Source organism: Salvelinus alpinus, chromosome 6, assembly GCF_045679555.1.
Source record: "Salvelinus alpinus chromosome 6, SLU_Salpinus.1, whole genome shotgun sequence".
Classification (NCBI taxonomy): Eukaryota; Metazoa; Chordata; class Actinopteri; order Salmoniformes; family Salmonidae; genus Salvelinus; species Salvelinus alpinus.
The window spans coordinates 43,539,903-43,567,113 of NC_092091.1; the positions used below are offsets into that span (position 1 = coordinate 43,539,903).

The window sequence follows — 27,211 nt, forward strand, 5'->3', positions numbered from 1 at the left end:
AATGTGTGTCTGGAAGGAGAGTTTGCAGTCTAGCCAGACACATAGGTATTTATAGTTGTCCACATATTCTAAGTCAGAACCGTCCAGAGTAGTGATGCTGGACGGGCGAGCAGGTGTGGGTAGTGATTGGTTGAAGAGCATGCATTAAGTTTTACTTGCATTTAAGAGCAGTTGGAGGCTGAGAGTTAGATTTGAAATAACTATTTAAAAAATATAATTTTATTCAACAGCAAATACGTGCCAAATTGCATTTTGAAACTGGCTTTAGGCTAATGAAGTGTTTGGTGTCATACAAAAACAGTCTGTCTGACTTGTGGCAGGGTGTGTTCACGTGCGCCTGCTTTATGATCTTTACGGTAGCTATTCCAGACTAATTTTTTTTTCCTTGGGAGGAAGCAGCGGAAAGTCTGGGACCCAAGCACATCAGCGTTTACAGTCATGGCTGAGCGCCGCGCATTCGCCCAAAAAATCAACAGGTAAGGGCGTTACTTCCAATTTTAACACTGATAGAACTGAGTCCCTCTTTCAAGCAACGCTGTTTTCAACATTTAAAAAACTCTCGTCCTCTGCCCTCCGTTTCAAGGCAAAGCCATCCCCAAATAAGGCCCTGCCAGCTAGCTAGTTATCGTTAGCCATATCAAAGATGCCCCAGTGCCAGTGATAGACCCGCCATATAGTACAGCGCTGTCTGTTTCTCGCAATGTTATTTTTGTGTATCGTGCAGTTGCATGCATACGGGGTTGAAGTTTAGCTACTTTTGACATCTATCATACTATCAAACCCAACCACTATCTGTCTTTACAAGGATTTAGGTAAGCATTAGTTGGACTGACTTGAAAATCCGTAGTAGACAGTTGCGGTAACTTGTTGGCTACGGCTGGGTAGCACTGACACATCGACGAGAGAAAGCAACACAGTAGTTACGATGCCAGTTGAGCGACGACTAATGTGGGCGAAATCGAGCTCCTAAGTGGAGGTCTTTACTGTAGGTGCTGATTTCAGTGCCCAAAGAATAGCCCGCAATTACACAGAACAATGACTTGTGTAATTGCGGGCTATTCTTTGGGTGCTGAAATCAGTAGTTTATGATAATTAATTTTTTGTGTTATGTGATGGAGCTCCAGTTTGCCCAAACTGAGTCACCGCCCAACTCCATCCTAAATCGTGCCCAACTCCATCCTAAATCGTGGAGTTGAGTTTAATCGGCTATACAGTTACGTTAACTAACATCGTCATGGACAGTGGTAGTTTACCAGCAAAAGCTCTAACATTCAAAGTTATGTCAACTACAGTTTAAGGTCATGCATTCAGATCTAATGCGTCTATTGAAGCGAACAAAACCAGAAGCGCTGTATCAATTGTAGTTGCTTGCTGTTCGTGCCAGTTGAATTAAAGCTGGATGTAAAACAATGCATTGCATTGTTGTGAAGAAATTGCTCATATGTGACTCACTACCTGGATTCGGTCTTATGTAGCAAAAATTTATATTGATTTTTTTTTACATTGGTGAAAATTAGACTCAGAGCTGCAAAATGGTATATCATACACTGCATTTTTGAGGAACATTGGGAAAGTAATTCTGCTTTGAAAGTTGATGAACTTGTGAACTCACTTTTGAGAAAAGGGCCTTTGAATGTTTTGGTACCTACTCGAGAGCTCTCCTTTGTCTACACCCATTCAGCATAGTTCACACCCTCTTAAGCCAGCCCCACCCATCTGTTTAAGGATTCACATGTGAGGTCATGTGCTAAACAGTGATTAGTGTAGTAAAGACTAAGACTAAAAGTGGTAGTAGCCTACAATAAGGACAATTCCAGGTAAACAGAAAGTGTCCAGATGTAAAGATGCCTTATTAGAAAATTACTGAAGTAAAACTAAGTCACCCAGTAAAATACTACTTGAGTAAAAGTATGTGGTTTTAAAAATACTTTATGTACTTAAGTATCAAAAGTAAAAGTATAAATCATTTCAAATTCCTTAAACCAGATGGCCCTATTTAAATTTTTTATTGACAGATAGCCAGGGGCACACTCCAACACTCAGACATAATTTACAAACGAAGCATTTGTCTTTAGTGAGTCTGTGTGGTATGTCACAAAATCATGTTACGACCACACATGTCAATATTCATTTTATATATCAATATTTTCCTAAGTCTTGCTAAGTGGATGGGTATCTACAGAAGGTGTAAACGGTACAGCCAAAGGTTACTTGCATAGTAGCAATATCAGAAATAGATGGTGTCAATATAAATAAAATATACAGTATGTACACGAACAATATCAATAAAGATAGTGATAGACGAGGTAGTTGTACGCATACAATCAGGGGTAAAGTGGCTGAGCAGCAGGAAAAAATATAATAGTAGCAGCAACATATGGGGTGTGTGTGTTTGGTGAGAGTCATTTGAGTAGAGGCACTGCAGATGGTGCTGACTGGTCCGTCCGAACCACGCTTGAGCAAGGGAATCTACAGTTGAAGTCGGAAGTTTACATACACTTAGGTTGGAGTCATTAAAACGTTTTTTTCAATCACTCCACAAATTTCTTGTTAACAAGCTATAGTTTTGGCAAGTTGGTTAGGACATCTACTTTGTGCATGACACCAGTAATTTTTCCAACAATTGTTTACAGACAGATTATTTCACTTATAATTCACTGTATCACAATTCCAGTGGGTCAGAAGTTTACATACACTAAGTTGACTGTGCCTTTAAACAGCTTGGAAAATTCCATAAAAGGATGTCATGGCTTTAGAAGCTTCTGATAGGCTAATTGACATAATTTGAGTCAATTGGAGGTGTACCTGTGGATTAATTTCAAGGCCTACCTTGAAATCAGCCAAGACCTCAGAAAAAAAATTGCAGACTTCCACAAGTCTGGTTCATCCTTGGGAACAATTTCCAAACGTCTGAAGGTACCACGTTCATCTGTAAAACAATAGTACACAAGTATAATAAACACCATGGGACCACGCAGCCGTCATACAGCTCAGGAAGGAGATGCGTTCTGTCTCCTAGAGATTAACGTACTTTAGTGCGAAAAGTGCAAATCAATCCCAGAACAACAGCAAATGCCCTTGTGAAGATGCTGGAGGAAACGGGTACAAAAGTATCTATTTCCACAGTTAAACAAGTCCGACATCGACATAACCTGAAAGGCCGCTCAGCAAGGAAGAAGCCACTGCTCCAAAACGGCCATAAAAAAGCCAGACTACGGTTTGCAACTGCAGATGGGGACAAAGATCATGCTTTTTGGAGAAATGTCCTCTGGTCTGATGAAACAAAAATCAAACTGTTTGGCCATAATGACCATCGTTATGTTTGGAGGAAAAAGGGGGTCGCTTGCAAGCTGAAGAACACCATCCCAAACGTGAAGCACGGGGGTGGCAGCATAATGTTGTGGGGGTGCTTTGCTGCAGGAGGGACTGGTGCACTTCACAAAATAGTTGGCATGATGGATGAAAATTATGTGGATATATTGAAGCAACATCTCAAGACATCAGTCAGGAAGTTAAAGCTTGGTCACAAATGGGTCTTCCAAATGGACAATGATCCCAAGCATACTTCCAATGTTGTGCCAAAATGGCTTAATAGCTTCTTACGGCTGAAATCCCGTCAACGGGATCGATTTGACAACAGCCAGTGAATGTGCAGGGCGCCAAATTCAAACAACAGAAATCTCATTATTAAAATTCCTTAAACATACAAGTATTATACACCATTTTAAAGATAAACTTGTTGTTAATCCCACCACAGTGTCCGATTTCAAAAAGGCTTTACGACGAAAGCACACCATCTGATTATGTTAGGTCAGCGCCTAGTCACAGAGAAACACAGCCATTTTCCAGGCGAAGAGAGGAGTCACAAAAAGCAGAATTAAAGATAAAATGAATCACTAACCTTTGATGATCTTCATCAGATGGCACTCATAGGACTTCATGTTACACAATACATGTATGTTTTGTTCGATAAAGTTCATATTTATATCCAAAAATCTCTGTTTACATTGGCGCGTTATGTTCATTAATGTTTTGCCTCCAAGACATCCGGTGATTTTGCAGAGAGCCACATCAATTTACAGAAATACTCATCATAAATGTTGATAAATACAAGTGTTATGCATGGAATTAAAGATATACTTCTTCTTAATGCAACCGCTGTGTCAGATTTCAAAAAAGCTTTACAGCGAAAGCACACCATGAAATAATCTGAGTACAGCGCTCAGAGACCAAAACAAGCCAAACAGATACCCGCCATGTTGTGGAGTCAACAGAAGTCAGAAATAGGATTATAAATATTCACTTACCTTTGATCTTCATCGGAATGCACTCCCAGGAATCCCAGTTCCACAATAAATGTTTGTTTTGTTCGATAAAGTCCATAATTTATGTCCAAATACCTCCTTTTCGTTCGCGTTTAGTTCACAAATCCAAATTCACAAGGTGCGAGCACTAAGTCCAGACAAAGTCAAAGTTCTATTACAGTTTGTAGAAACATGTCAAACGATGTATAGAATCAATCTTTAGGATGTTTTTATCATAAATCTTCAATGTTTCAACCGGACAATTCCTTTAACTTTAGAAATGAAAAGGAACAGAGCTCGCTCTCACGGCCGCGCGCCTGACTTAGCTCATGGCATTCTGCCAGACCTCTTAGTCAAACAGCTCTTATTCTCTCCCCCTTCACAGTAGAAGCCTGAAACAAGGTTCTAAAGACTGTTGACATGTAGTGGAAGCCTTAGGAAGTGCAATATGACCCCATAGACACTGTATATTGGATAGGCAAACGTACAAACCTCAGATTTCCCACTTCCTGGTTGGATTTTTTTCTCAGGTTTTTGCCTGCCATATGAGTTCTATTATACTCACAGACATTCAAACAGTTTTAGAAACATCAGAGTGTTTTCTATCCAAATCTACTAATAATATGCATGTCTTAGCTTCTGGGCCTGAGCAGCAGGCAGTTTACTCTGGGCACGCTTTTCATCCGAACGTGAAAATAGCGCCCCCAGCCATAAGAAGTTAGCCTCCCGGGTGGCGCAGTGGTCTAGGGCACTGCATCGCAGTGCTAGCTGCGCCACCAGAGTCTCTGGGTTCACGCCCAGGCTCTGTCGCAGCCGGCCGCAACCGGGAGGTCCGTGGGGCGACGCACAATTGGCATAGCGTCGTCCGGGTTAGGGAGGGTTTGGCCGGTAGGGATATCCTTGTCTCAGTATGTAAAATGTAATAAAATGTATGCACTCTACTGTAAGTCGCTCTGGATAAGAGCGTCTGCTAAATGACTAAAATGTAAATGTAAGTTAAGGACAACAAAGTCAAGGTATTGGAGTGGCCATCACAAAGCCCTGACCTCAATCATATAGAAAATGTGTGGGCAGAACTGAATAAGCGTGTGCGAGCAAGGAGGCCTACAAACCTGAATCAGTTACATCAGCTCTGTCATGAGGAATGGGCCAAAATTCACCCAACTTATTGTGGGAAGCTTGTGGGAGGCTACCCAAAACGTTTGACCCAAGTTAAACAATTTAAAGGCAATGCTACCGAATACTAATTGAGTGTATGTTAACTTCTGACCCACTGGGAATGTGATGAAAGAAATTAATGCTGAAATAAATAATTCTCTCTACTATTATTCTGACATTTCACATTTTAAAAGAAAGTGGTGGTCCTAACTGACCTAAGACAGGGAATTTTTACTTGGAATAAATGTCAGGAATTGTGAAAAACTGAGATTAAATGTATTTGGCTGAGGTGTACGTAAACTTCCGACTTCAACTGTATATAATGTGGGTAGATGACATAATGACTGGGGCGAAGGTTCACCTTCCAACAGGACAACAACCCTAACCACACAGCCACACAGCCAACCACACAGCCAAGAGTGGCTTCGGGACAAGTCTCTGAATGTCCTTGAGTTGCCCAGCCAGAGCCCGGACTTGAACCCGATCGAACATCTCTGGAGAAACCAGAAAATCGCTATGCAGCGACGCTCCCCATCCAACCTGACAGCTTGAGAGGATCTGCAGAGAAGAATGGGAGAAAGTGGCCAAATACAGGTGTGCCAAGCTTGTAGCGTCATACCCAAGAAGACTCGAGGCTATAATCGCAGCCAAAGGGTCTGAATACTTATGGAAATGTGATATTACTTATAAAAAAAGATATATGTATGTATTTGACATTATGGGGTATTGTGTGTAGATTGATTGGGGGGGGGGAGCAATTTAATAAATTTCAGAATAAGGCTGTAACGTAACAAACTGTGGATAAAGTCTGAATACTTTCTGAATGCACTGTATGTGCGTAATGGATTATGGTCATTGTAGTAAAATTACCATATTTTATGTGCTAAACTGTTGATTATTGGCCTGTTGGAAACTACAACTCCCTACTACATCACACAGTTCAGGCTGAATCTGATTTATCTCTAGAGAAACTGTGCAATGTGCGCATTGAGTTCACTGAAAAAACACGAACAAAATAGAAGTCAAATAACTGAACCGACCGGTCAATTAGTTGTTTAAAAACTGAAAAATAACCAACATTTCTGTTAACCAGTTAGCACTTGTATTGACTCGGGTGTGAATAACTATGTAAATTAGATTTCTGTATTTTATTTTCAGTAAATTTGCAGAAATGTGAAACACTTTGTCATTATGGGGTGTTGCGTGTAGATGGGTGAGAATAAATTTTTTTTTTTAATCTATTTTGAATTTAGGCTGAATCGCAACCAAATGAGGAATCAGTCAATGGGTATGAATACTTTCTGAAGGCACTATAGGTATTACAGACGGTTAGGTAGAGGTTGAAAATGTCAGTGAAGACACTTGCCAGCTGATCAGCGCATGCTCCGAGATGGTGCTGCAGTGGATAGCGGCCATTTCACGCTGATCTAAATTTTTTTGGTACATAATATTTCCTATGACCGAAAACGGCTTCTGGACATCAGAACAGCGATCACTATCATCTATTTGGATGAATATTTCTACTTCAACGAGTCGGCAGCTCCAGACATTCTGCTTACTCCAGACCAAGCCCAGTCTGGCCAGGGACCATAATGGTGTCAGAGGGACCAGTAAGGACCATAAAGGCCACCAGCATGGCCAGGAAGAGCAAGCCCTCAGGGACCATAATAGTAATGTTTGGCCCACAACAGAACTGCTTCCCTATTTGTTCTGTTGTGTGATATACAGCCGTGTCAGAGGGAACAGTAAGGCCACCACCAGGGCCTGAGAGAGTGAGCCCTCAGGCCACAGCATTTTCATTATTTTTTATTTAACTAGGCAAGCCAGTCGGACACACTGGGCCAATTGTGCGCCACCCTATGGGATTCCCAATCATGGCCAATTGTGATACCCTGGTTCGTTTCCAGGCTGTCTTGTGACGCTGCTAGCACTGAGATGCAGTGCCTTAGACCGCTGCGCCCCTCGGGAGCCCTTATAGCAGGGACAATAATATATAATAGTAATGTTTGGCTCACAACAGAACGGCTGCCCTTGACTATACTGTACCTGTCCTTCAGAGTGACCAGACTACTGCAGCAAATGAACTGGCCTTATCTGTTAACTTATTACGCCTACACTGCCCTTTTCCACTTTCCCAACCCGTCTTTGTGTGTGTGTGTGAGACATCTTTGACTGTAAGCAGCTTCGAGGCAACTTCTGACTGTGTTTTCCATAAGCAAAGCCTAGATTGAATAGATTAGACTGTCAAGTGGCTAGCCTCTGTCTCTACTGAAGGGTTGCCATTTGTTGAAGCAAATCATTTAGCCTATAGCCATGATCTGTCTCTCTGTGTTTGACCTGTTAACTTAATCTTAAGGATCGATATTCACTGCTAAGCTTCTCTCTCCTAACCTCTCTGCAGGACTGTAGCAGCTGAGGTGAGAAAGCAGATTGCTGGTCAGCATGGGGGCTCCCCACAGCTCCTCAAGAACCTCAACGTGGGTGCCGCTGCAAGCAACACCGTAAGCATCTAACCACAATGCATCTTGGTGTTTTTGCAGAGGGAGAGGTAGAGGTAAATGGAGGGGGGGGAGGGGGAAAGGGGGAATGGTTTGAGTGTATCAGCTAACAATTAACAGGTCCATTCTTCACATCCTTTCACCCCTACGGTGTGGTCAGTGATAACACTGCCTTGCTCCTCTCACCAGTAATGAATGAGTAGGTGTGTCCAAACTTTTGACACATACATACATACATACATACATACATACATACATACATACATGCATACATGCATACATGCATACATGCATACATACATGCATACAGCTGAAGCTGGTTGAGGGAATGCCAAGAGTGTGCAAAGTGTGGTTACTTAAAATATATTTTGATTTGTTTTAATACTTTGTTGGTTACTACATGATTCCATATGTGTTATTTCATAGTTTTGACGTCTTCACAATTATTCTACAATGTATGACTGCTAAATATATGACTGCTAAATGTACAGTATTACTGCTACTCTACACACATGGCGGTGCGTGTACAACACGAGGCTCGGCATCTACCCAGATTTTGCGAATTAGCAGTGATTTACTTAATTGTTCTTCGTTTATTCACTCAGTACAGCCTGACGTACACTCTATATAGCCGACAAGAACTCCTGGATATTGGAACACAATGCACAAAGAGAGTTTTTGACGACTTACAACTTCCACTGGAGATCGCGAGGATGCTCCAGGAGACTGAAACTTCACCGAGAGGAAGTGCCCGGAGTCGGTGTCGAGATCGTAAACAAAGGAGAGGGAAGCGGGGTGGCCTCGACAACACTATTGGGCTAGAGGGGCGCGACGTCTTCAGGGCTGATCGTACAGCAGAGGACTCTGGTAAGACCAGAGGAGGTGGTCTGTGCATTTGTGTAAACAAAGCATGGTGTACATACAGAAACATAACCGGGAGTCACTGCCCAACAAATCTGGAGTAGCTGACGATTAGGTGCAGGCCTTTCTACTTGCCTCAGGAGCTTACATCTATTGTTGGTACTGCAGCCTATATACCTCTGCATGCTAATGCTAAACTAGCAATGAGAGCTGCAGATTGCTATTAGGGAACAGCAAACTGCACTTCCTGATGGTGCTTTTATTGTTGCAGGGGATTTTAACCACTAACATCTGAAAACTGTTTTTCCCAAATTCCACCAAAATGTCTCCTGCCCTGCTAGAGGAGACAATACACTAGACCGTATGTATACAAACATTCCGGAGGCTTTCAAAGCCATTCCCCTCCCCCACCTGGGACAGTCTGATCACCTTTCACTCTTCCTACTCCCCAAGTATTTACCTCTCATTAAACGCGTGAAACCATCAGTGAGGACAGTCAAAGTGTGGCCAGAGGGGTCAGACTCATTACTACAGCATCAGTTTCAACACACAGACTGGAAAATGTTTGCCACTCAGGCCACCCTTGACTCCCATACGTACATCAACATCTGCATCAACAATGTCACCACCCATAAACTAATAAAGACCTTCCCCAACCAGAAGCCTTGGATGAACAGAGAGGTCCGACTTCTGCTAAAGGCATGCAATGCTGCTATCAGATCCGACGCTGTGGAAGCCTACAGCTCATCCAGGGCCAACCTGAAAAAGGGCATCAAGATGGCTATACATGACCACAAACTGCGGAATTAGGAGCACTTCAACGCCGACTCTCAACGCATGTGGCAGGGCATCCAAGCCATCACAGACTTCCGGCCAAAAAAACCTACTCCCACAGCCAGCTACGTCTCAATTGCCGACCAGTTAAACAGGTTCCATGCTCGCTTCGACAGGGACGACAAAAATCCAGCCATCAAAGCTGAGCTCACCCCCAGACAACCTCCCCCTCAGACTATCCATCGCAGATGTGTTGTCTGCACTGAGCAGGGTGAATGCACGCAAGGATGCTGGTCCTGATGGCGTCCCCGGTCGTGTACTCAGAGCATGTGCTGGGCAGCTGGCCGAGGTCTTCACTGACATTTTCAACCTGTCACTGGCCAGGGAGGTTGTCCCCACGTGCTTTAAGACCGCAACCATTGCGCCAGTGCCGACGCAGTCGACCGCATCAAGCCTGAATGACTTCCGACCTGTTGCACTCACCCCCACGATCATGAAGTGATTCGAAAGACTTGTTTTGGCCTACCTTAATTCCTGCCTCCGTCCAACATTGGATCCCCACCAGTTTGCCTACCGACTGAACAGGTCTACAGAGGACGCCATCTCCACAGCTTTACACTCTGCCCTGACCCACCTGGACAAAACCAACACCTATGTGAGAATGCTGTTCATACACTTTAGCTCAGCATTCAATGGTCACCAAACTCCATGACCTAGGGATCAGCCCCTCTCTCTGTAACTGGACTTAGGACTTCCTAACCAACAGACCCCAGTCTGTCAGGTTAGACAACTTCACCTCCTCAACCCTGAACCTGAACACCGGTGGGCCACAGGGCTGCTTGCTGAGCCCCCTACTGTACTCTTCACCTACGACTGCGTTCCTGTACACTGTTCCAACACCATTGTCAAGTTCGCAGACGACACCACAGTGGTAAGCCTGATCAGTGACAATTACGAGTCAGCCTACAGGGAGGAGGTCAAGCACCTGGCTGCATGGTGCGCTGGCAACTTGGTCTTCAATGCAAAGGAAACCAAGGAGCTCATTGTGGATTACAGGAAGTCTAAAAGCTGCAGCCACGCCCCAGTTCTCAATGATGGCACTGAGGTGGAGTGTGTGCCCAGCTTCAAATTCCTGGGTGTTTACATCTCCGAGGACCTTTCCTGGACCCTCAACACCTTCAACCCTGGTCAAAAAGGCGCCGCAGTGCCTGTACTTTTTGAGGAGGCTGAAGAAGGCCCGCCTGTCTCCCAAGATCCTGGTGAAGTTTTACCGCTGCACGGTCGAGAGCATTCTGACTATCTGCACCACAATGTGGTTTGGCGGATGCTCCGTGGCCGACCGGAAGGCCCTGCAACGGGTGGTGAAAACCGCCCAGCACATCACTGGTGCCCAGCTCCCTGCCATTGTAGACCTCCTGCGCAAGCGGTGTCTGCGTAGGGCGCACAGCATCCTCAGGGACCCTTCACATCCATGCCACAAGCTGTTTGCCCTCCTACCATCAGGCAGGCGGTACAGGTCTCTACGTTCCCGCACTAGCAGGCTAAAGAACAGTTTCTTTCCAGCTACTGTAACCCTGCTGAACTCTGACACGGTACTAGCCACATCCACCCGCCCACCGCTTAGTACGGCCTCTCAGGGACCTTGTTCCACTACACTCTTTGCACTCTTCTCTTCTTTTCCCCTTTATTATTTTTCCCCTAACGCCCCCTAATTGGAGTAAACTAATGGACAATATCACTTAGGCTTCTACTTCCAGCTTTTACGGACACGGTATATTTTACATTAGTTATCATTTGTTTGTTTTTAGTCCCATCCTTCAGCTACCCTCAACCCCTCCCATCTATCTATGACAACCATCCAGTTTTGATTTCTATTTGCCATATATTTTTCAACTGTGTTTCACAAAAGTTCTGAACCTATATGCATTTTACGGACACAGTGTATTTATCTTTTTTTTGTTCTTTTTAGTTCCACCCTTCAGCTCCCCTCACCCCCTCTCATCTATCTCTGAACACCAGTTAATTTCTATTTGCCATATATTTTTCAACTGTGCAATGATGTTTCACAGAAGGTCTGAAGCTTTCTATTCACATAGTTTTTACAGATTGTAAATAAAAATTAAAATTTTTGCTAAGTATTATTGATCGATTGACTGACCTATCAAATCACCCAGCAGTGCTATATGCACAGTTAACTTCAGGTAAATGTTGCAATTCTTCATCCTTTCCTGAACCTACGACAAAAAACGATCTACATATGGACAGTACCAAAACCAATGTTCTAATGATTCTCTTCGCAGATAAATCTGCAAAGCTTGGATTGTTGTATCTCTCATATATATAACATTTTATTGGTTGAAGGAATTTTGTATTATTTTAATTGAAAAACTCAGTTTTGAATCTGGTGTCGTCTTGTGTATCAATTCATAAACCATGTGCAATTGGTACATCGAAATCTCTTCCCGACTACACTGACCAAAAATATAAATGCAACACGTAAAGTGTTAGTCCCATATTTCTTGAGCTGAAATAAAAAATCCCAGAAATTGTCTGTACAGACAAAGTTAATTTCTCTCAAATTTTAACATTCCTGTTAGTGAGCATTTCGTCTTTTCCAAAAAAATCCATCCACTTGACAGGTGTGGCATATCAATAAGCTGATTAGACAGCATGACCATGGGTGACATCTGCTGATGTAAAAAGGGCATTATTAATACATTTGATTTGATTACACAGGTGCACCTTATGCTGGGGACAATTTAAAGGCCACTTTTAAAATGTGCAGTTTTGTCACACAACACAATGCCACAGATGTCTCAAGCTTTGAGGGTTGCATGCAATTGGCACACTGACTGCAGGAATGTTCACCAGAGCTGTTGCCAGATCATTTAATGTGGTACACCTTTATACACTGCTCAAAAAAATAAAGGGAACACTTAAACAACACAATGTAACTCCAAGTCAATCACACTTCTGTGAAATCAAACTGTCCACTTAGGAAGCAACACTGATTGACAATACATTTCATATGCTGTTGTGCAAATGGAATAGACAAAAGGTGTAAATTATAGGCAATTAGCAGGACACCCCCAATAAAGGAGTGGTTCTGCAGGTGGTGACCACAGACCACTTCTCAGTTCCTATGCTTCCTGGCTGATGTTTTGGTCACTTTTGAATGCTGGCGGTGCTTTCACTCTAGTGGTAGCATGAGACGGAGTCTACAACCCACACAAGTGGCTCAGGTAGTGCAGCTCATCCAGGATGGCACATCAATGCGAGCTGTGGCAAGAAGGTTTGCTGTGTCTGTCAGCGTAGTGTCCAGAGCATGGAGGCGCTACCAGGAGACAGGCCAGTACACCAGGAGACGTGGAGTAGGTCGTAGGAGGGCAACAACCCAGCAGCAGGACCGCTACCTCTGCCTTTGTGCAAGGAGGAGCACTGCCAGAGCCCTGCAAAATGACCTCCAGCAGGCCACAAATGTGCCGCCACAATAGGGCACTTGTTTCACAACGTTGACATCAGAAAACTGCTTTCCCACGCGACACCATACATTAGGTCTGCGGTTGTGAGGCCGGTTGGGTGTACTGTCAAATTCTCTAAAATGACGTTGGAGGCGGCTTATGATAGAAAAATTGACATTTATTTATCTGGCAACAGCTCTGGTTGGCATTACTTAAGTCAGCATGCTCCCTCAAAACACGAGACCTCTGTGGCATTGTGTTGTGACAACTGCACATTTTAGTTGCTTTTTATTTTCCACAGCACAAGGTGCACCTGTGTAATGATCATGCTGTTTAATCAGCTTCTTGATATGTGACACCTGTCAGGTGGATGGATTATTTTGGCAAATGAGAAATGCTCAGTTACAGGGGTATAAACAAATTTGTGTACAAAATTTGAGAGAAATAAACTTTTTGTATGGAACATATCTGGTATCTTTTATTTCAGCTCATGAATCATGGGACTAACACTTTACGTGTTGCATTTCTATTTTTGTTCAGTATATTTTGCAATCTGTATGGCCCAGCGGTCAATTTTTTTGGTCCTTAAATGAAACTGGTAGACTTTTTCATTTATCACAATTTTCTTTAACCAATTTTGGTCTTTAATGCAGGGCTGACAGACAAGTTCCTTACTTTCTCCCCCTTCCACTCCTTTTTTACGATACTGCTACAATTACTTGGTTGTAATTTTGGATAGAGCAGAAATGTCCATATTTTTGTTAGTTGCATGTGTGACAACTCCACCAGTTCTATTTATGATATAATTTAAGGTTATACAATTGTACATTTTGTTTTCCAAATTAGTTTTTATCAACTAGTATATTTGAGTTGAACCATTATTTGTTGTAATATTTGTTCTGTCTTGTTGTGGATTAAACTGAAATTGCAACAGACTTTCTGTGGCTTGTTTTAACTTTAGCGATATTTAGAGAGTGAGAGGTTGTTATCGGAATAAAGGAAAAAAAGCCATTATTGAACAGGTGCAATACATTTATAAAATAATAAGCTTACCTTGACTTGGAAGAGTTTGAGTGTTGGATAGCCAAAGCCATAGCCAGCTAGCTAACATAGCACCCCCCTCTGTGTGAGCTGGGTGTTTGAGTGGACTATACTAGCAAACTAGCTAAGCTAGTTAAGTAAGTAAAACTTGAAAGTTAAAAAAAAAAAATAATAATATAGCTAGCTCGCTCTTTCTCCTCTCTCTCTCTCTCTCTCTCGCTTTTCCTTCATTTTTGAAGAAATTTCTTGAACTGTTCAACTTTTGTCTTTGTCAACTACTCACCACATTTTATACACTACAGTGCTAGCTAGCTGTAGCTTGTGCTTTCATTACTAGATTCATTCTCTGATCCTTTGAGTGGACAAAATGTCAGTTCATGTGGCAAGAACTCTGATAGGTTGGAGGACATCTATGGAAGTGGGTGAGAACCATGAGCCTCCTAGGTTTTGTATTGAGGTCAATGTACCCAGAGGAGGATGGGTAGTTCTGTTTATACCATGGTGCAACCCTACAGAGTGCTGTTGAGGCTACTGTAGACCTCCATTGCAAAATAGTGTGTTTTTAATAAATTATTTGGTGATATGTGAATATATTTAGTATAGTTTTATGAAAAAAAAGTTATAGCTTTTTTAATGTGACACTATTTTTATGAAATTCACTGAGGAGAATGGTCCACCTCTGAGGAGCCTCTACTGTCTGCCAATATAGAAAATGCAGTTCCCTGATAATTGGTTTTGAAACGTTCTCAGGTTAGAACTTGTCTCAACATTTATCAAGCCACGGCGTTTGCTGACAGCTAATCCTTGATATTTCTTTGCTAGTAATACAGCTGGACTTTTTGGGGATGATTTTCTGCGGCTAACCCAGTTAGGTAGGCCTTTTCCAGATATATTCTCTGATTTTTGTATTCACTCGAACAAAGCCTCTCCTCTCTGTTTGCCAGGTGCCTCTCACAGAGGCAGTGGAGCCAGTGGATTTTGAGGAGTACCTCAGCACTCACCCACCTATCATCGAGTCGGGCCCCCTGAGGGACCTGATCGAGTTCCCCCCGGACGACATCGAGGTGGTCTGCACCCCCAGAGAGTGTCGCACAGTGGGACAGGCCGTGCCTGAGGAAGGGTAGGTGCTGGACTGGGACAATACTGACTGGCTGGGTTCGAGTTGGTCCTGAGGAACTCAATCAGATCAATCAATACAATTAATTGAAAGCCTTTTTTTTTTATATCAACAGTTATCAAAAAGGGCTTTACCGTAGACCCACCCCCCAAAAAAGCCCCATACAGTACGAGCTGAGTCTGTATTATCAGTTGAGACATTATCAGATTCCTCTAGGCCTACATCAGGTCTAACTCAGTTGCAGCAAACAGGATGCATCTCCTCATTTTAACACAATTACACCAATTGATTTACCAAATGAATAAAGCAAATAACTGTTCTGGTTTTGACGTCCAGTTAGGAGGGGTGTGACGTTACGCAATGTTTAGATATAAATATATTGTCTAGAACAGACATGAACTAACAGAAATTACTATTTGTTAGGTAAAATAGCAGGAATTTTTCTTCCATTGAAATTCTTGGGCTGGCCGCCCAAGCGTTTTTTTGTGGTCGCCAATTATTATAATTTTTATACATTTTCGGGATGGAAAAACACTTTCAGTGTAAAATTAAACTGCTGAAACCAGATAACATATGTAGAAAAGATCATGGACTTATTATTTATTTTTGAGAATTAACAATCACACAAAATAAAAGCTAGAGTCAAGGATAATTTTAAATAAAAACAATTCATTTAGAAGTAGCAGTTTTGTTATTATGTTTGAGCAAAATAACGCAGCATTAGCCATGGCAAAATGCATAGAATTGCAGGAAATTTGCTTTAAAATGGCAAAAATGTCTCCTCTCCATGGAGACATTTTGTAGAATTGTAGGAAATTGGCTTAAAAATGCAAAGATTTCTCTACACCACCAAGATGGGGGATGTCATACCAAAAAGTGTCCCCCTCTGCGTCACAATGGGATTTGATAAACTATTAGAGTTTGTTGCAATATCAACGGTGTGATGGGCTAATGATTCGAATTTGAGTTCACTACAGCCTAAATTACGTTATTTTCATCATCGCTATGCGAACAAGGCTGATTTCCGCGACAATTTCTTTGTTTAAACAAATTTTGTTTAGCTAATAAAATGAAAACATTACTTCAAACTACTTTTGGGTACCTTGTTAATATTACAACATGAAATCCATGTGTTAAACGTTGCTACCTTTTGGAAATAGCAAGGAAAATGTGTAATCTGCTTGACACATTAAAGTTACTTAATTTACAGATCAGGAAGTCAGCTAATTTCCACTCCATTCATATGCAAATCCGTTTGATTCACACTCTGGCTTGTATGGCTGTCATGTTAATATTTTAACCTGCCCTTCCCTTATCTACACTGAAATAATATAATTTCAGTAGTCCTCTACTCAGATTTTTTTTTATCAGTCTTGCATAGCTCATTAGTATAACCTCGTGGTTGAACATGTATAGATATATATCTATCTCTCTATATATATCTCTATCTCTCTATTTATTGTAGGTTCTAGGATACAACACGGAATAATGTGGAACAAATAAATACCATCAAAGGATACCTTACGTCTTACTATGAACACCTTGTGAAACAGCTGTGAGAACCAACCTGGCAATATTTAAGATTTTAATACATACACTGATCGTTTTTGGTACAGTTGGTATTATTTTCACAGATTTTTTTGGCGGGGACAGTCACATGACAATAATACTAAAATACTGAATTCTGGTTTGTGGAATTTTGAGGGGGTTGCTGTGTGGGTGGGAGGTTCTGCCTGTCACTTGTTCTCAACAGGCATCCAGTCTCGAATGGGAGATATGTACTTTTCATAACTTTTGGAAGGTATAGCCTACCTCAATGTGGTTCCCCTCTGGCTGGGGGGTTTGGAGAGGTACATTGAAGAAGATTACCATTTATTGCTTTCTTAAATGTCAACCAAATAATTTTTACCTGGTCAAAAACCTTCACATCCTTCTCAGTCTGTGCCTGAAGGTGGTCTTTGAAGGTGTTCTGATCTGGTTTGACAACTTCCACCACATCAGGTGGTGTTTCAGTGATCTGAAAGTACATTATCCAAAAATAGCAATAGACAAACAATAAACAAATCACAAATTTGAAAGACTACAGTATATACAATACATTGTTTACCTCAGTCAACAGCTGCGGCCCCCGGACCGTACACGGTGGAGACCTGGATGCTGCTGTTGTGTGCAAAGAGAATTACCTTCAGGTTTTTCTCCCACCCTTCCTGGTACCAATCAAGGGACTTGCCCATGGCAGTCTTGAGGGTCTGGTTGGTCCATTCAGAAAACCTGGAGCAGGGGGTAGGAAAGCGATATCTATTGACAATGTAAGATATTGAAATATGTCTGATTTATGCACCATGGAAAAACAAAAAGAAATTGTAACAAATAAATAAAACAAACCATTGGTGACAGAATATAACTTATAACATCCATACCTTGTTCCAGCGTTTATGACTTCGGTCACTCAAGATGACCTCAGGAGAACCGTGGGTGTTGAAGATGTCCATCATTGCCTTGGAGTTGGCCTCGCCAGTCTCGTCCTTGAGGGGTATCATACAAAATGAAAATCTATTTTTGGTTGCAAGCACCCTTTTTTAATGGGTTACAGAAGAAAATGTAGAATTAAGAACGTACTCGTCCTTTATTGACCTTAATGGGTATTGCCTCCACCCACTTTTTAAAGTGATCGGTTGCTTTCAGACACCAGCTGTTGCCATTCCTGGATTTCGTGAAGGGTCCGATGAGGGCCACCCCTAACATTTAAAGTGTTAAGGAGAAGATTACGTTATTCTTACCCGTATCTGTGTCATACAGTATGCATATTTTAATATTTGTAAGGATACTGACACACACACATTCTATAATATTGAACTCTGCTGTGGTCAAATAAAGCAACCATTACAAAACAACTTATCAGGGCAAATTTTTAGTTGGGACACTTACCGATCATGTGCCATGGTGAAACAACTTTGATGGGCTTCAACTCCGGCGCCACAGTCTTCGTCCTCTCAAACGTCTGCCAGGCTAGACAGGGTACTGACCTTTTTAAGCAAAATGTGACATTCATTGAAATTATAATAATTTCAGATATAATAGAATGTGATTGATAAACAAAAGGTTATTTCATGCGTTTCACTCCGAAATGGCCAGCATACATCTCGGTCAGCACGGCCTCCTTCTGCTCCTTAGTAAAAAATCCCCCTCCTGTGTGGCTGGCCATCCTTCCCCTTTAGGTACATATGATTGCCTAACAAGTTGGAAGAGAAGAGTTGTTGAAATACTCGAGTCTTAAGTACATTTGCACTGCTGTCTTTCTCTCTCTGTTTCTCTATCTCTGTCTTCCACTCTCTTCCCACCTCTCTCTCCCTCTCTCACTTTCATCCTGTCTCACTTTCTTCTGTCTGTCTGGCGAAGACACCTAGTTAAGGGCATTTGTAATTACCATTACTTTTAGACAGGGGGACACTTTTTTTGTCATGACAGGGCCTCTAAAATGTTCTCTAAACGGGCCGACCGCGCCACCTGCCACACCCACCACATAAGCCCCTTTTGAAATAGAAAGCCCCCAGAAATAGGTAATCAGTAATAGCGCTTTTAATTACGTTTCCATCTGCAACATATGAACGTTAAACCTCACTGAACACATCTGGTGTTGAGGATGAGACTTTGACTGTAACGTGCGGTATCTCTTTGCCTTCCAGGCACAATGACGCCCACGTCAGAGACTGTGTCAGGTCCTACACTGAGGACTGGGCCGTTGTCAACAGAAGGTAATTTTTTCCCCCTATTTTTTAGGGAGTGTGTCCTTTAAAAAAAACGTATTCATTACATCTTAACACCCACATTTTAACCCTTATTTTACAGTTTTTTACAATTACACCTGGCAGCTAGTTATCTATTACACCTCAACACTCGCATTCTGGTCTACTTATTTCAACAGATACCATAAGCTTGGTACTGGGTTTAACCCTAACACCCTGGACAAGCAGAAGGAGAGGCAGAAAGGCCTGCCCAAACAGGTGTTTGAGGCTGATGAGATGCCAGACGTTAGCGCTTATCAGGGCGACCAGGTAACCCATAGCATTGGGGCAGTCAACTAGGTAACCCATAGCAACGGGGCGGTCATCTTACGCTTTCAATATTTTTATAGTGTGTGTATATATAGGCCCTCTCTAACCTGTGTGTTTGTCCTACCCCAGGATGACCTGAAGCGTAGGTCCATGTCCATAGACGACACTCCGCGTGGCAGCTGGGCCTGCAGTATCTTCGACCTGAAGAACTCTGTCCCCGACGCCCTCCTGCCCCATTTGCTGGACCGAGCCCCCAACGAGGAGATCGACCGGCACAATGAGGAGCACCGCAAGTCCAACCGCCATCGCGAGCTCTTCGCCCTGCACCCCGCCCTCGACGAGGTTAGGACAGAGGCGCGCACACACTGCTGCATTTCTACGTAAAGACTGAAGTGCATTTTGACGTGTCAGGCCAGCGTTTGCTTTGCCAGGGTCTTGTGCATGTCTGTCTCTTCACATGAATGTGTATCGTCAGCCATGATCAGGGTTGCCATGTCCTGCAGTTTTCCCGAAAATTGGGCTAATTAAAGAATTATGTGGCAGGTGAAAATGTATTGGTTGCGGGTATTTGGGCCACTTAAAAAATATATATATTTCACTGTGACCTGTTGCTGACTCAGGCAGTGAGGCAGCGTGTTGCTGAGGTGAGTGAGGTGTGGAAGTAAAGGGCCAGAGCGGTGTCTGTGTGTTGACACTGAGCGCTTCAAGCAGACAGCTGAGTCACGTGAGTGAGAGGAGACAGAGCGGCAGGTGTCCACGTCGTGATAACTTTTTACCAGCTGTGGGTAGGCTATTTAGATTGTCATTATGGAGACACCTATTTCCAACCTTTTTTTCCATAAAACATATTAACGCATTAGAACGGATGCGCATCAAGAATTAACGGCCATTAGACTTTAGGCGCTGTAGCGCGCATTAGATAAATTCGCTTGAAGGTGGTTTAAACTGCATTATAAACTGGGTGGTTCGAGCCCTGAATGCTGATTGGCTGAAAGCCACGGTATATCAGACCGTATACCAAGGGTATGACAAAACATCTATTATTACTGCTAATTATGTTGGTAACCAGTTTATAATAGCAATAAGGCACCTCGGAGTTTGTGGTATATGGCCAATATACTACGGCTACGTGCTGTGTCCAGACACTCCGCGATGCGTCGTGTAAGAACAGCCCTTAGCCGTGGTATATTGGCCATATACCACACCCCCTCATGCCTTATTGCTTAATGCGAGTGGGAATTTGAAATGGAAGTTATAGAACTAACTCGTGTTCTTCTGTTATGGACAGAAGATTAGCCATCTATCTGTTGGCCATCAATTAGCCTATTAATTTCTATGCCGATGTAGGCTACTGTAGTCTGCTGTTTTATACAATAGATATCACTGGAGTCATTGCAAATCAATTTGTGTCACTTGTGTAGCCTTCCTGGAGCTGTCAAATGGATTTATTCAGTGTTGGAAAAAGTAGGCTACCCAATTGTCATACTTGAGTAAAAGTAAACATACCTTAATAGAAAGTGAAAGTCATCCATTAAAATACTACTTGAGTAAAATTATTTGGTTTTAAATATACTTAAGTATCAAAAGTATATATGCAATTTCAAGTTCCTTATATTAAGCAAATCTGACGGCACCATTTTATTTATTTATTTATTTATGCATAGCCACTCAGACATAATTTACAAATGAAGCATGTGTGTTTCGTGAGTCCACCAGGTCAGAGGCAGTAGGGATGACCAGGGATGTTCTATTGATAATTGCATGAATTGGACCATTTTCCTGTCCTGCTAAGCATTCCAAATATATTGTGTACTTTTGGGTGTCAGGGAAAATGTATGGAGTAAAAAGTACGTTACGTTCCTAAAGAAAATAGTAAAGTAAAAATATAATTAGTAAAGTACAGATACCCCCCCCCCCAACAACTACTTCAGTATTTTTACTTAAGTACCTTACACCACTGGATTTAATAAATAGGCTATATTATAACTTCAGTGTGTTGTAGCCTTGTGTTATTATGCAATTATTTAATGGCCATGTTTAGTTAATGAAATTGGAAGTTAGAACTGTGACCATGATCACAAATGATCAGCTGATTTTCGGAGATTGGAGTATCTGTCCATAGGACCACTTTAAGCCGTACACTCCACAGAGCTGAGCTTTACGGAAGAGTGGTCAGAAAAAAGCCATTGCTTAAAGAAAAAATAAGCAAACATGTTTGGTGTTCGCCAAAAGGCATGTGGGAGACTACTAGAGGTTGACCGATTATGATTTTTCAACGCCAATTTATTGGAGGACCAAAAAAGCCGATACCGATTAATCGGACGATTTTTCTATTTTATTTATTTGTAATAATGACAATTACAACAATACTGAATGAACACTTATTTTAACTTAATATAATACATCAATAAAATCAATTTAGCCTCAAATAAATAATGAAACATGTTCAATTTGGTTTAAATAATGCAAAAACAAAGTGTTGGAGAAGAAAGTAAAAGTGCAATATGTGCCATGTAAGAAAGCTAACGTTTAAGTTCCTTGCTCAGAACATGAGCACATATGAAAGCTGGTGGATCCTTTAAACATGAGTCTTCAATATTCCCAGGTAAGAAGTTTTAGGTTGTAGGTTATTATAGGAATTATAGGACTATTTCTCTCTATACCATTTGTATTTCATTAACCTTTGACTATTGGATGTTCTTATAGGCCCTTTAGTATTGCCAGTGTAACAGTATAACTTCCATCCCTCTCCTGGGGGGGATGTTCTTATAGGCCCTTTAGTATTGCCAGTGTAACAGTATAACTTCCATCCCTCTACCTGGGCTCGAACCAGGAACACAATGACAACAGCCACCCTCGAAGCAGCGTTACCCACGCAGAGCAAGGGGAATAACTACTCAGTCTCAGAACGAGTGACGTTTGAAACGCTATTAGCGCGCACCCCGCTAAATTGCTAGTCATTTCACATCGGTTACACCAGCCTAATCTCAGGAGTTGATAGGCTTGAAGCGCAGCGAAGAGCTTCTGGCAAAATGCAGGAAAGTGCTGTTTGAATGAATGCTTACGAGCCTGCTGCTGCCTACCACCGCTCAGTCAGACTGCTCTATCAAATCATAGACTTAGTTATAACATAATAACACACAGAAATACTAGCCTTAGGTCATTAATATGGTCGAACCCAGAAACTATCATCTCGAAAACAAGACGTTTATTCTTTCAGTGAAATACGGAACCGTTCCATGTTTTATCTAACGGGTGGCATCCATAAGTGTAAATATTCCTGTTACATTGCACAACCTTCAATGTTATGTCATAATTACGTACAATTCTGGCAAATTAGGCGGCCCAAACTGTTGCATATACACTGACTCTGCGTGCAATGAACGCAAGAGAAGTGACACAATTTCACCTGGTTAATATTGCCTGCTAACCTGGATTTCTTTTACCTAAATATGCATGTTTAAAAATATATACTGCTGTGTATTGATTTTAAGAAAGGCATTGATGTTTATGGTTAGGTGTTGGTTTGGTATGGTTAGGTGTTGGTTAGGTGTTGCTAACCATGTTTATGGTTAGCAACGATACGCACCGCATTGATTATATGCAACGCAGGACACGCTAGATAAACTAGTAATATCATCAACGATGTGTAGTTAACTAGTGATTATGATTAATTGTTTTTTATAAGATAAGTTTAATGCTAGCTAGCAACTTACCTTGGCTTCTACTGCATTCACGTAACAGGCAGGCTCCTCGTGGAGTGCAATGTAATCAGATGGTTAGAGCGTTGGACTAGTTAACTGTAAGGTTGCAAGATTGAATCCCCCGAGCTGACAAGGTAAAAATCTGTCTTTCTGCCCCTGAACGAGGCAGTTAACCCACCGTTCCTAGGCCGTCATTGAAAATAAGAATGTGTTCTTAACTGACTTGCCTAGTTAAATAAAGATTAAATAATGGTGTAAAAAAAATAATATATATATATATATTTTTTTTAATCGGCTAAATCGGTGTCCAAAAATACCGATTTCCGATTGTTATGAAAACTTGAAATCGGCCCTAATTAATCGGCCATTCCGATTAATCGGTCGACCTCTAGAGACTACCCAAACATATGGAAGAAGATACTCTGGTCAGCTGAGACTAAAATTGAGCTTTTTGGCCATCAAGGAAAATGCTATGTCTGGCGCAAACCCAACACCTCTCATCACCCTGAGAACACCATCCCCATGAAGCATAGTGGTGGCAGCGTCATGCTGTGGGGACGTTTTTCATCGGCAGGGACTGGGAAACTGGTCAGAATTTAAGGAATGATGGATGGCGTGAAATACAGGGAAATTCTTGAGGGAAACCTGTTTCAGTCTTCCAGAGATTTGAGACTGGGATGGAGGTTCACCTTCCAGCAGGACAATGACCCTAAGCATATTGCTGAAGCAACACTCGAGTGGTTTAATGAGAAACATTTAAATGTCTTGGAATGGCCTAGTCAAACCCCAGACCTCAATCCAATTGAGAATCTGTGGTAGGACTTAAAGATTGCTGTACACCTGCGGAATCCATCCAACTTGAAGGAGCTGGAGCAGTTTTGCCTTGAAGAATGGGCGAAAATCCCAGTGGCTAGATGTGCCAAGCTTATAGAGACACCCTAAGAGACTTGCAGCTGTAATTGCTGCAAAAGGTGGCAACCACTTTGGGTGGGTGAATAGTTATATGAATAAAAAAAAAACATTTTTTTTGCATCTTCAAAATGGTAGACATGTAAATCAAATGATACAAACCCCCCACAAAAATCCATTTGAATTCCAGTTTATAAGACAACTAAATAAGAAAAATGCCAAAGGGGGTGAATACTTTAGCAAGGCAGTGTATCAGGGGCTATAGCCTGCATCTTGCTAACCAAACCGTGGCAAAGTTGATTTACAATCATAAACTCAGATTTTAGTAAGTAGGCGTAGCCTAATTCTATTGAATGACAAGTCAATCTAATTGGCCATTAATAACGGTTTGTAGTCTTAACATCTGGCACATAATAACAGCACAATTGCCAGAAAATAATTTAACAGAAAATTATAATTTCTCTTGCTACATATTCAAATTATTTTATTAGTTCACAATAATTATTTTGATGGAAAAAATTTCTTAGGTCATTAGAAGTGAAGTCGATATTCCTTCTTAATTCGCTCAAAAACGTTAATCTATTCTCTTGCTGCTGAGAAAGACAAATGGGGTAGTTTTCAGGCCTTGTGGGCGGGTTTTGAGTAGTCATTGGCCAAGAAATTTTAGCTAGACCTGGCAACCCTATCAATGCTAATGCTGTCACATCACATGGCTTTTTAAAGCGGCGAAAATTCACGAAGTTGACGCTACTGGTTTCACACGAGTGTGAAAATACGTTTCATCAAATAGTGTTTATACACCGCATATTCCAATACATAATGTACCATACAAAAACTTATGTTCATGTTTTTCTTCTTCTTATTATACATTCTCTGCGTCCTCAGGAGGAACCCATAGAGCGCCACTGTGTGCCTGATGTTCCTAAGGAGCACTTTGGCCAGAGGTTACTCGTCAAGTGCTTGTCCTTGAAGTAAGTGGGGGAACACACCGACAACCTTTAAAAAGCATTTTAGCTGCACTCTTTTTAACTGCCTTCTGCTTTCTACTGACCCAATCCATTTTCCCCTTCAAGGTTTGAGATCGAAATCGAGCCCATATTCGCCAGTTTGGCCTTATACGATGTAAAGGAAAAGAAAAAGGTAAGCTGTTATGTTTTCCTCAATGCCACTCGGCCCTGAGTTGTTGGGTCAGTCTCTGAGAAATCAGTAAGTGGTTGGAGTCCAACATGAACTAGATGACTGGGCTATAAAAGTTTACATATGAGACTTGTTATCATTGTGTGAATGCTCTTTAAGTCATACCATGTATGAGTAACACTCAATCGTTGCTCATACGCATCAAACGTTAGAGGGAAGCGGTAACCAATTTAAAATGAAGTCCCTCCAAGCCCCTCTTCCATGCTCAGTCAATTTCCAGTGAACAAATATTTAAGAGTTTTTAGAAACTTCAATGTTGTCAGATTAAGTATTGGTAATGGATTGAGAAATACGTTGCACTAAACCGATATCAATATCAGACTAGTCTCCTGTCTTTTTCCACTGTTTATTCCACTCAAAATTTCACGTCTCTCTCCCTCATCAGATATCAGAGAACTTCTTATTCGACCTGAACTCGGAGCAGACTAAAGGGATGCTGCGCTCCCACATCCAGACAGCAGCCATCTCCACCCTGGCCCGCTCAGCCATCTTCTCCATCACATACCCCTCCCAGGACGTCTTCCTCGTCATACAGGTCAGCATCACGCACATTTCTAGAGTTGCAAAATTCCCTAAATGTAAAAAAATAAGAAATAAATCAGAAGGGAATAAGATGTAAGTAAATCATCCAACAGGGATTTCTGAAAAAACAGGGAATTTTTTGCAGTGTTAACTTAATCATTTCCTTTTACATTGGATCTGCTGATCTGTATGTGAGTAGTGACTAACTTCCTTCCTGTGTGTTGGCTGTCCCCAGCTGGAGAAGGTGTTGCAGCAGGGTGATATAGGAGAGTGTGCAGAGCCCTACGTGGTCTTCAAAGAGTCCGACACAGCCAAGGTAAGAGCGTTCTTTAAAAAATACATTGAAATAAGCAATTGACTCAAAGTGATGGTAATCTTTTCATAGATTAGGTAGATTCAGTGGTGTAGATCACCAAACAGATGGAGGAGATGCATTGATTGTCTCTCCTTCCATATATAGAACAAAGAGAAGTTGGAGAAGTTGCGGAGCCAGTCGGAGCAGTTCTGCACACGTCTGGGTCGGTACCGGATGCCCTTCGCCTGGACAGCCATCCACCTGATGAACATTGTGAACAGCGCTGGTAGCCTGGAGAGAGACACTGAGCTGGAGATGGGACTTCCAGGTCAGAACGCTTGGGGATCAATAAAGTTGTACAGAGTTGAATTGATTACCACAGAGGATGGCCAGTTCTTCCTGGAAGTCAGTGCCAGCTGAGAACAGAACAGGGCCGTGCAGTTTGTCTATATGAGTCATCGGGTGGACATTAGTCATACTTGAGGGTAAGGTTGCTGATGGAGAGGTTTCATACTGGGGGAGGGGACTCAGGGAACACATCTAAGCCGCTTTTCATCAATTGTTAACTTTATTATCATATGAAATGAAACATATCATTGAATATAGAGTGTAGAGGCTGGTCTATATGATTACCTTTGACCTTGTGATGTAATGATGATTCTGTAACTCTGACGACCCTGGCTGTGGCTTTCTGTTGGCCCCCCCAGAGAGGAAAGGGTCATGGTCGGAGAGGAGGAACTCGAGCATTGCGGGCCGGCGCTCCCTGGAGAGGACCACCAGTGGAGACGAGTCATGTAGTCTGAGCAGCTTCAGACCTGCTACCCTCACCGTCACCAACTTCTTTAAACAGGAGGGGGACCGGTTGAGTGATGAGGACCTGTATAAGTTTTTAGCTGACATGAGGAGGCCGTCTTCTGTACTGAGGAGACTGAGACCAATCACAGGTACAGTAACACCACCACCATCAGCACTACTCAATAAACGTCAATAAACACAATCTTTTGAATTAAGTCACCATATCAATCCATTAACTAGAAAAGGACCTTTACTGAAGTAAATGTGGTGTGCTTGCTAGTCTTGAAGTATTTATGGTTGTGAAATAGTATTACTCGTGGTAGTGACAGCAGTAGTAATGGTAGTAGTTGTAGGTAGTAATAGTTTTCAAAGGTTATGTGTTAGTTATAGTGATCTATTTTGGAATGGTGGGTAATTATTATGGTGTGTTCAAGTTGGATAATATACTAGGCTAGAGTGAGTACTACACTGAGTGTACAAAACATTAGGAACACCTGCTCTATCCATGACATAGACTGAC

At 42.0% G+C, this 27,211-nt stretch overlaps 1 protein-coding gene across 11 annotated transcripts in view; it reads left to right on the plus strand.

The window, feature by feature from the left end:
* Positions 1 to 319: 319 nt before the first annotated feature.
* Positions 320 to 27,211, plus strand: part of LOC139577555 (dedicator of cytokinesis protein 7-like) — a 98,160-nt gene continuing 71,268 nt past the window's right edge. For 10 of the 11 annotated variants that reach the window (XR_011675331.1, XR_011675332.1, XM_071404623.1 and 7 more), the window contains exons 1-12: positions 320 to 476; positions 7,864 to 7,963; positions 15,042 to 15,217; positions 18,901 to 18,969; positions 19,140 to 19,269; positions 19,399 to 19,611; positions 24,768 to 24,853; positions 24,956 to 25,022; positions 25,465 to 25,614; positions 25,837 to 25,917; positions 26,062 to 26,224; positions 26,604 to 26,840. Coding sequence is in view for 9 of the 11 variants with exons in the window: in XM_071404623.1 (XP_071260724.1) it covers positions 439 to 476; positions 7,864 to 7,963; positions 15,042 to 15,217; positions 18,901 to 18,969; positions 19,140 to 19,269; positions 19,399 to 19,611; positions 24,768 to 24,853; positions 24,956 to 25,022; positions 25,465 to 25,614; positions 25,837 to 25,917; positions 26,062 to 26,224; positions 26,604 to 26,840 (1,510 nt within the window). In the remaining 2 variants the exon portion in view is untranslated. Of the gene's footprint in view, positions 477 to 7,863; positions 7,964 to 15,041; positions 15,218 to 18,900; positions 18,970 to 19,139; positions 19,300 to 19,398; positions 19,612 to 24,767; positions 24,854 to 24,955; positions 25,023 to 25,464; positions 25,615 to 25,836; positions 25,918 to 26,061; positions 26,225 to 26,603; positions 26,841 to 27,211 lie in introns of those variants that run through there. The other variant, XM_071404621.1, reaches the window with a different exon arrangement.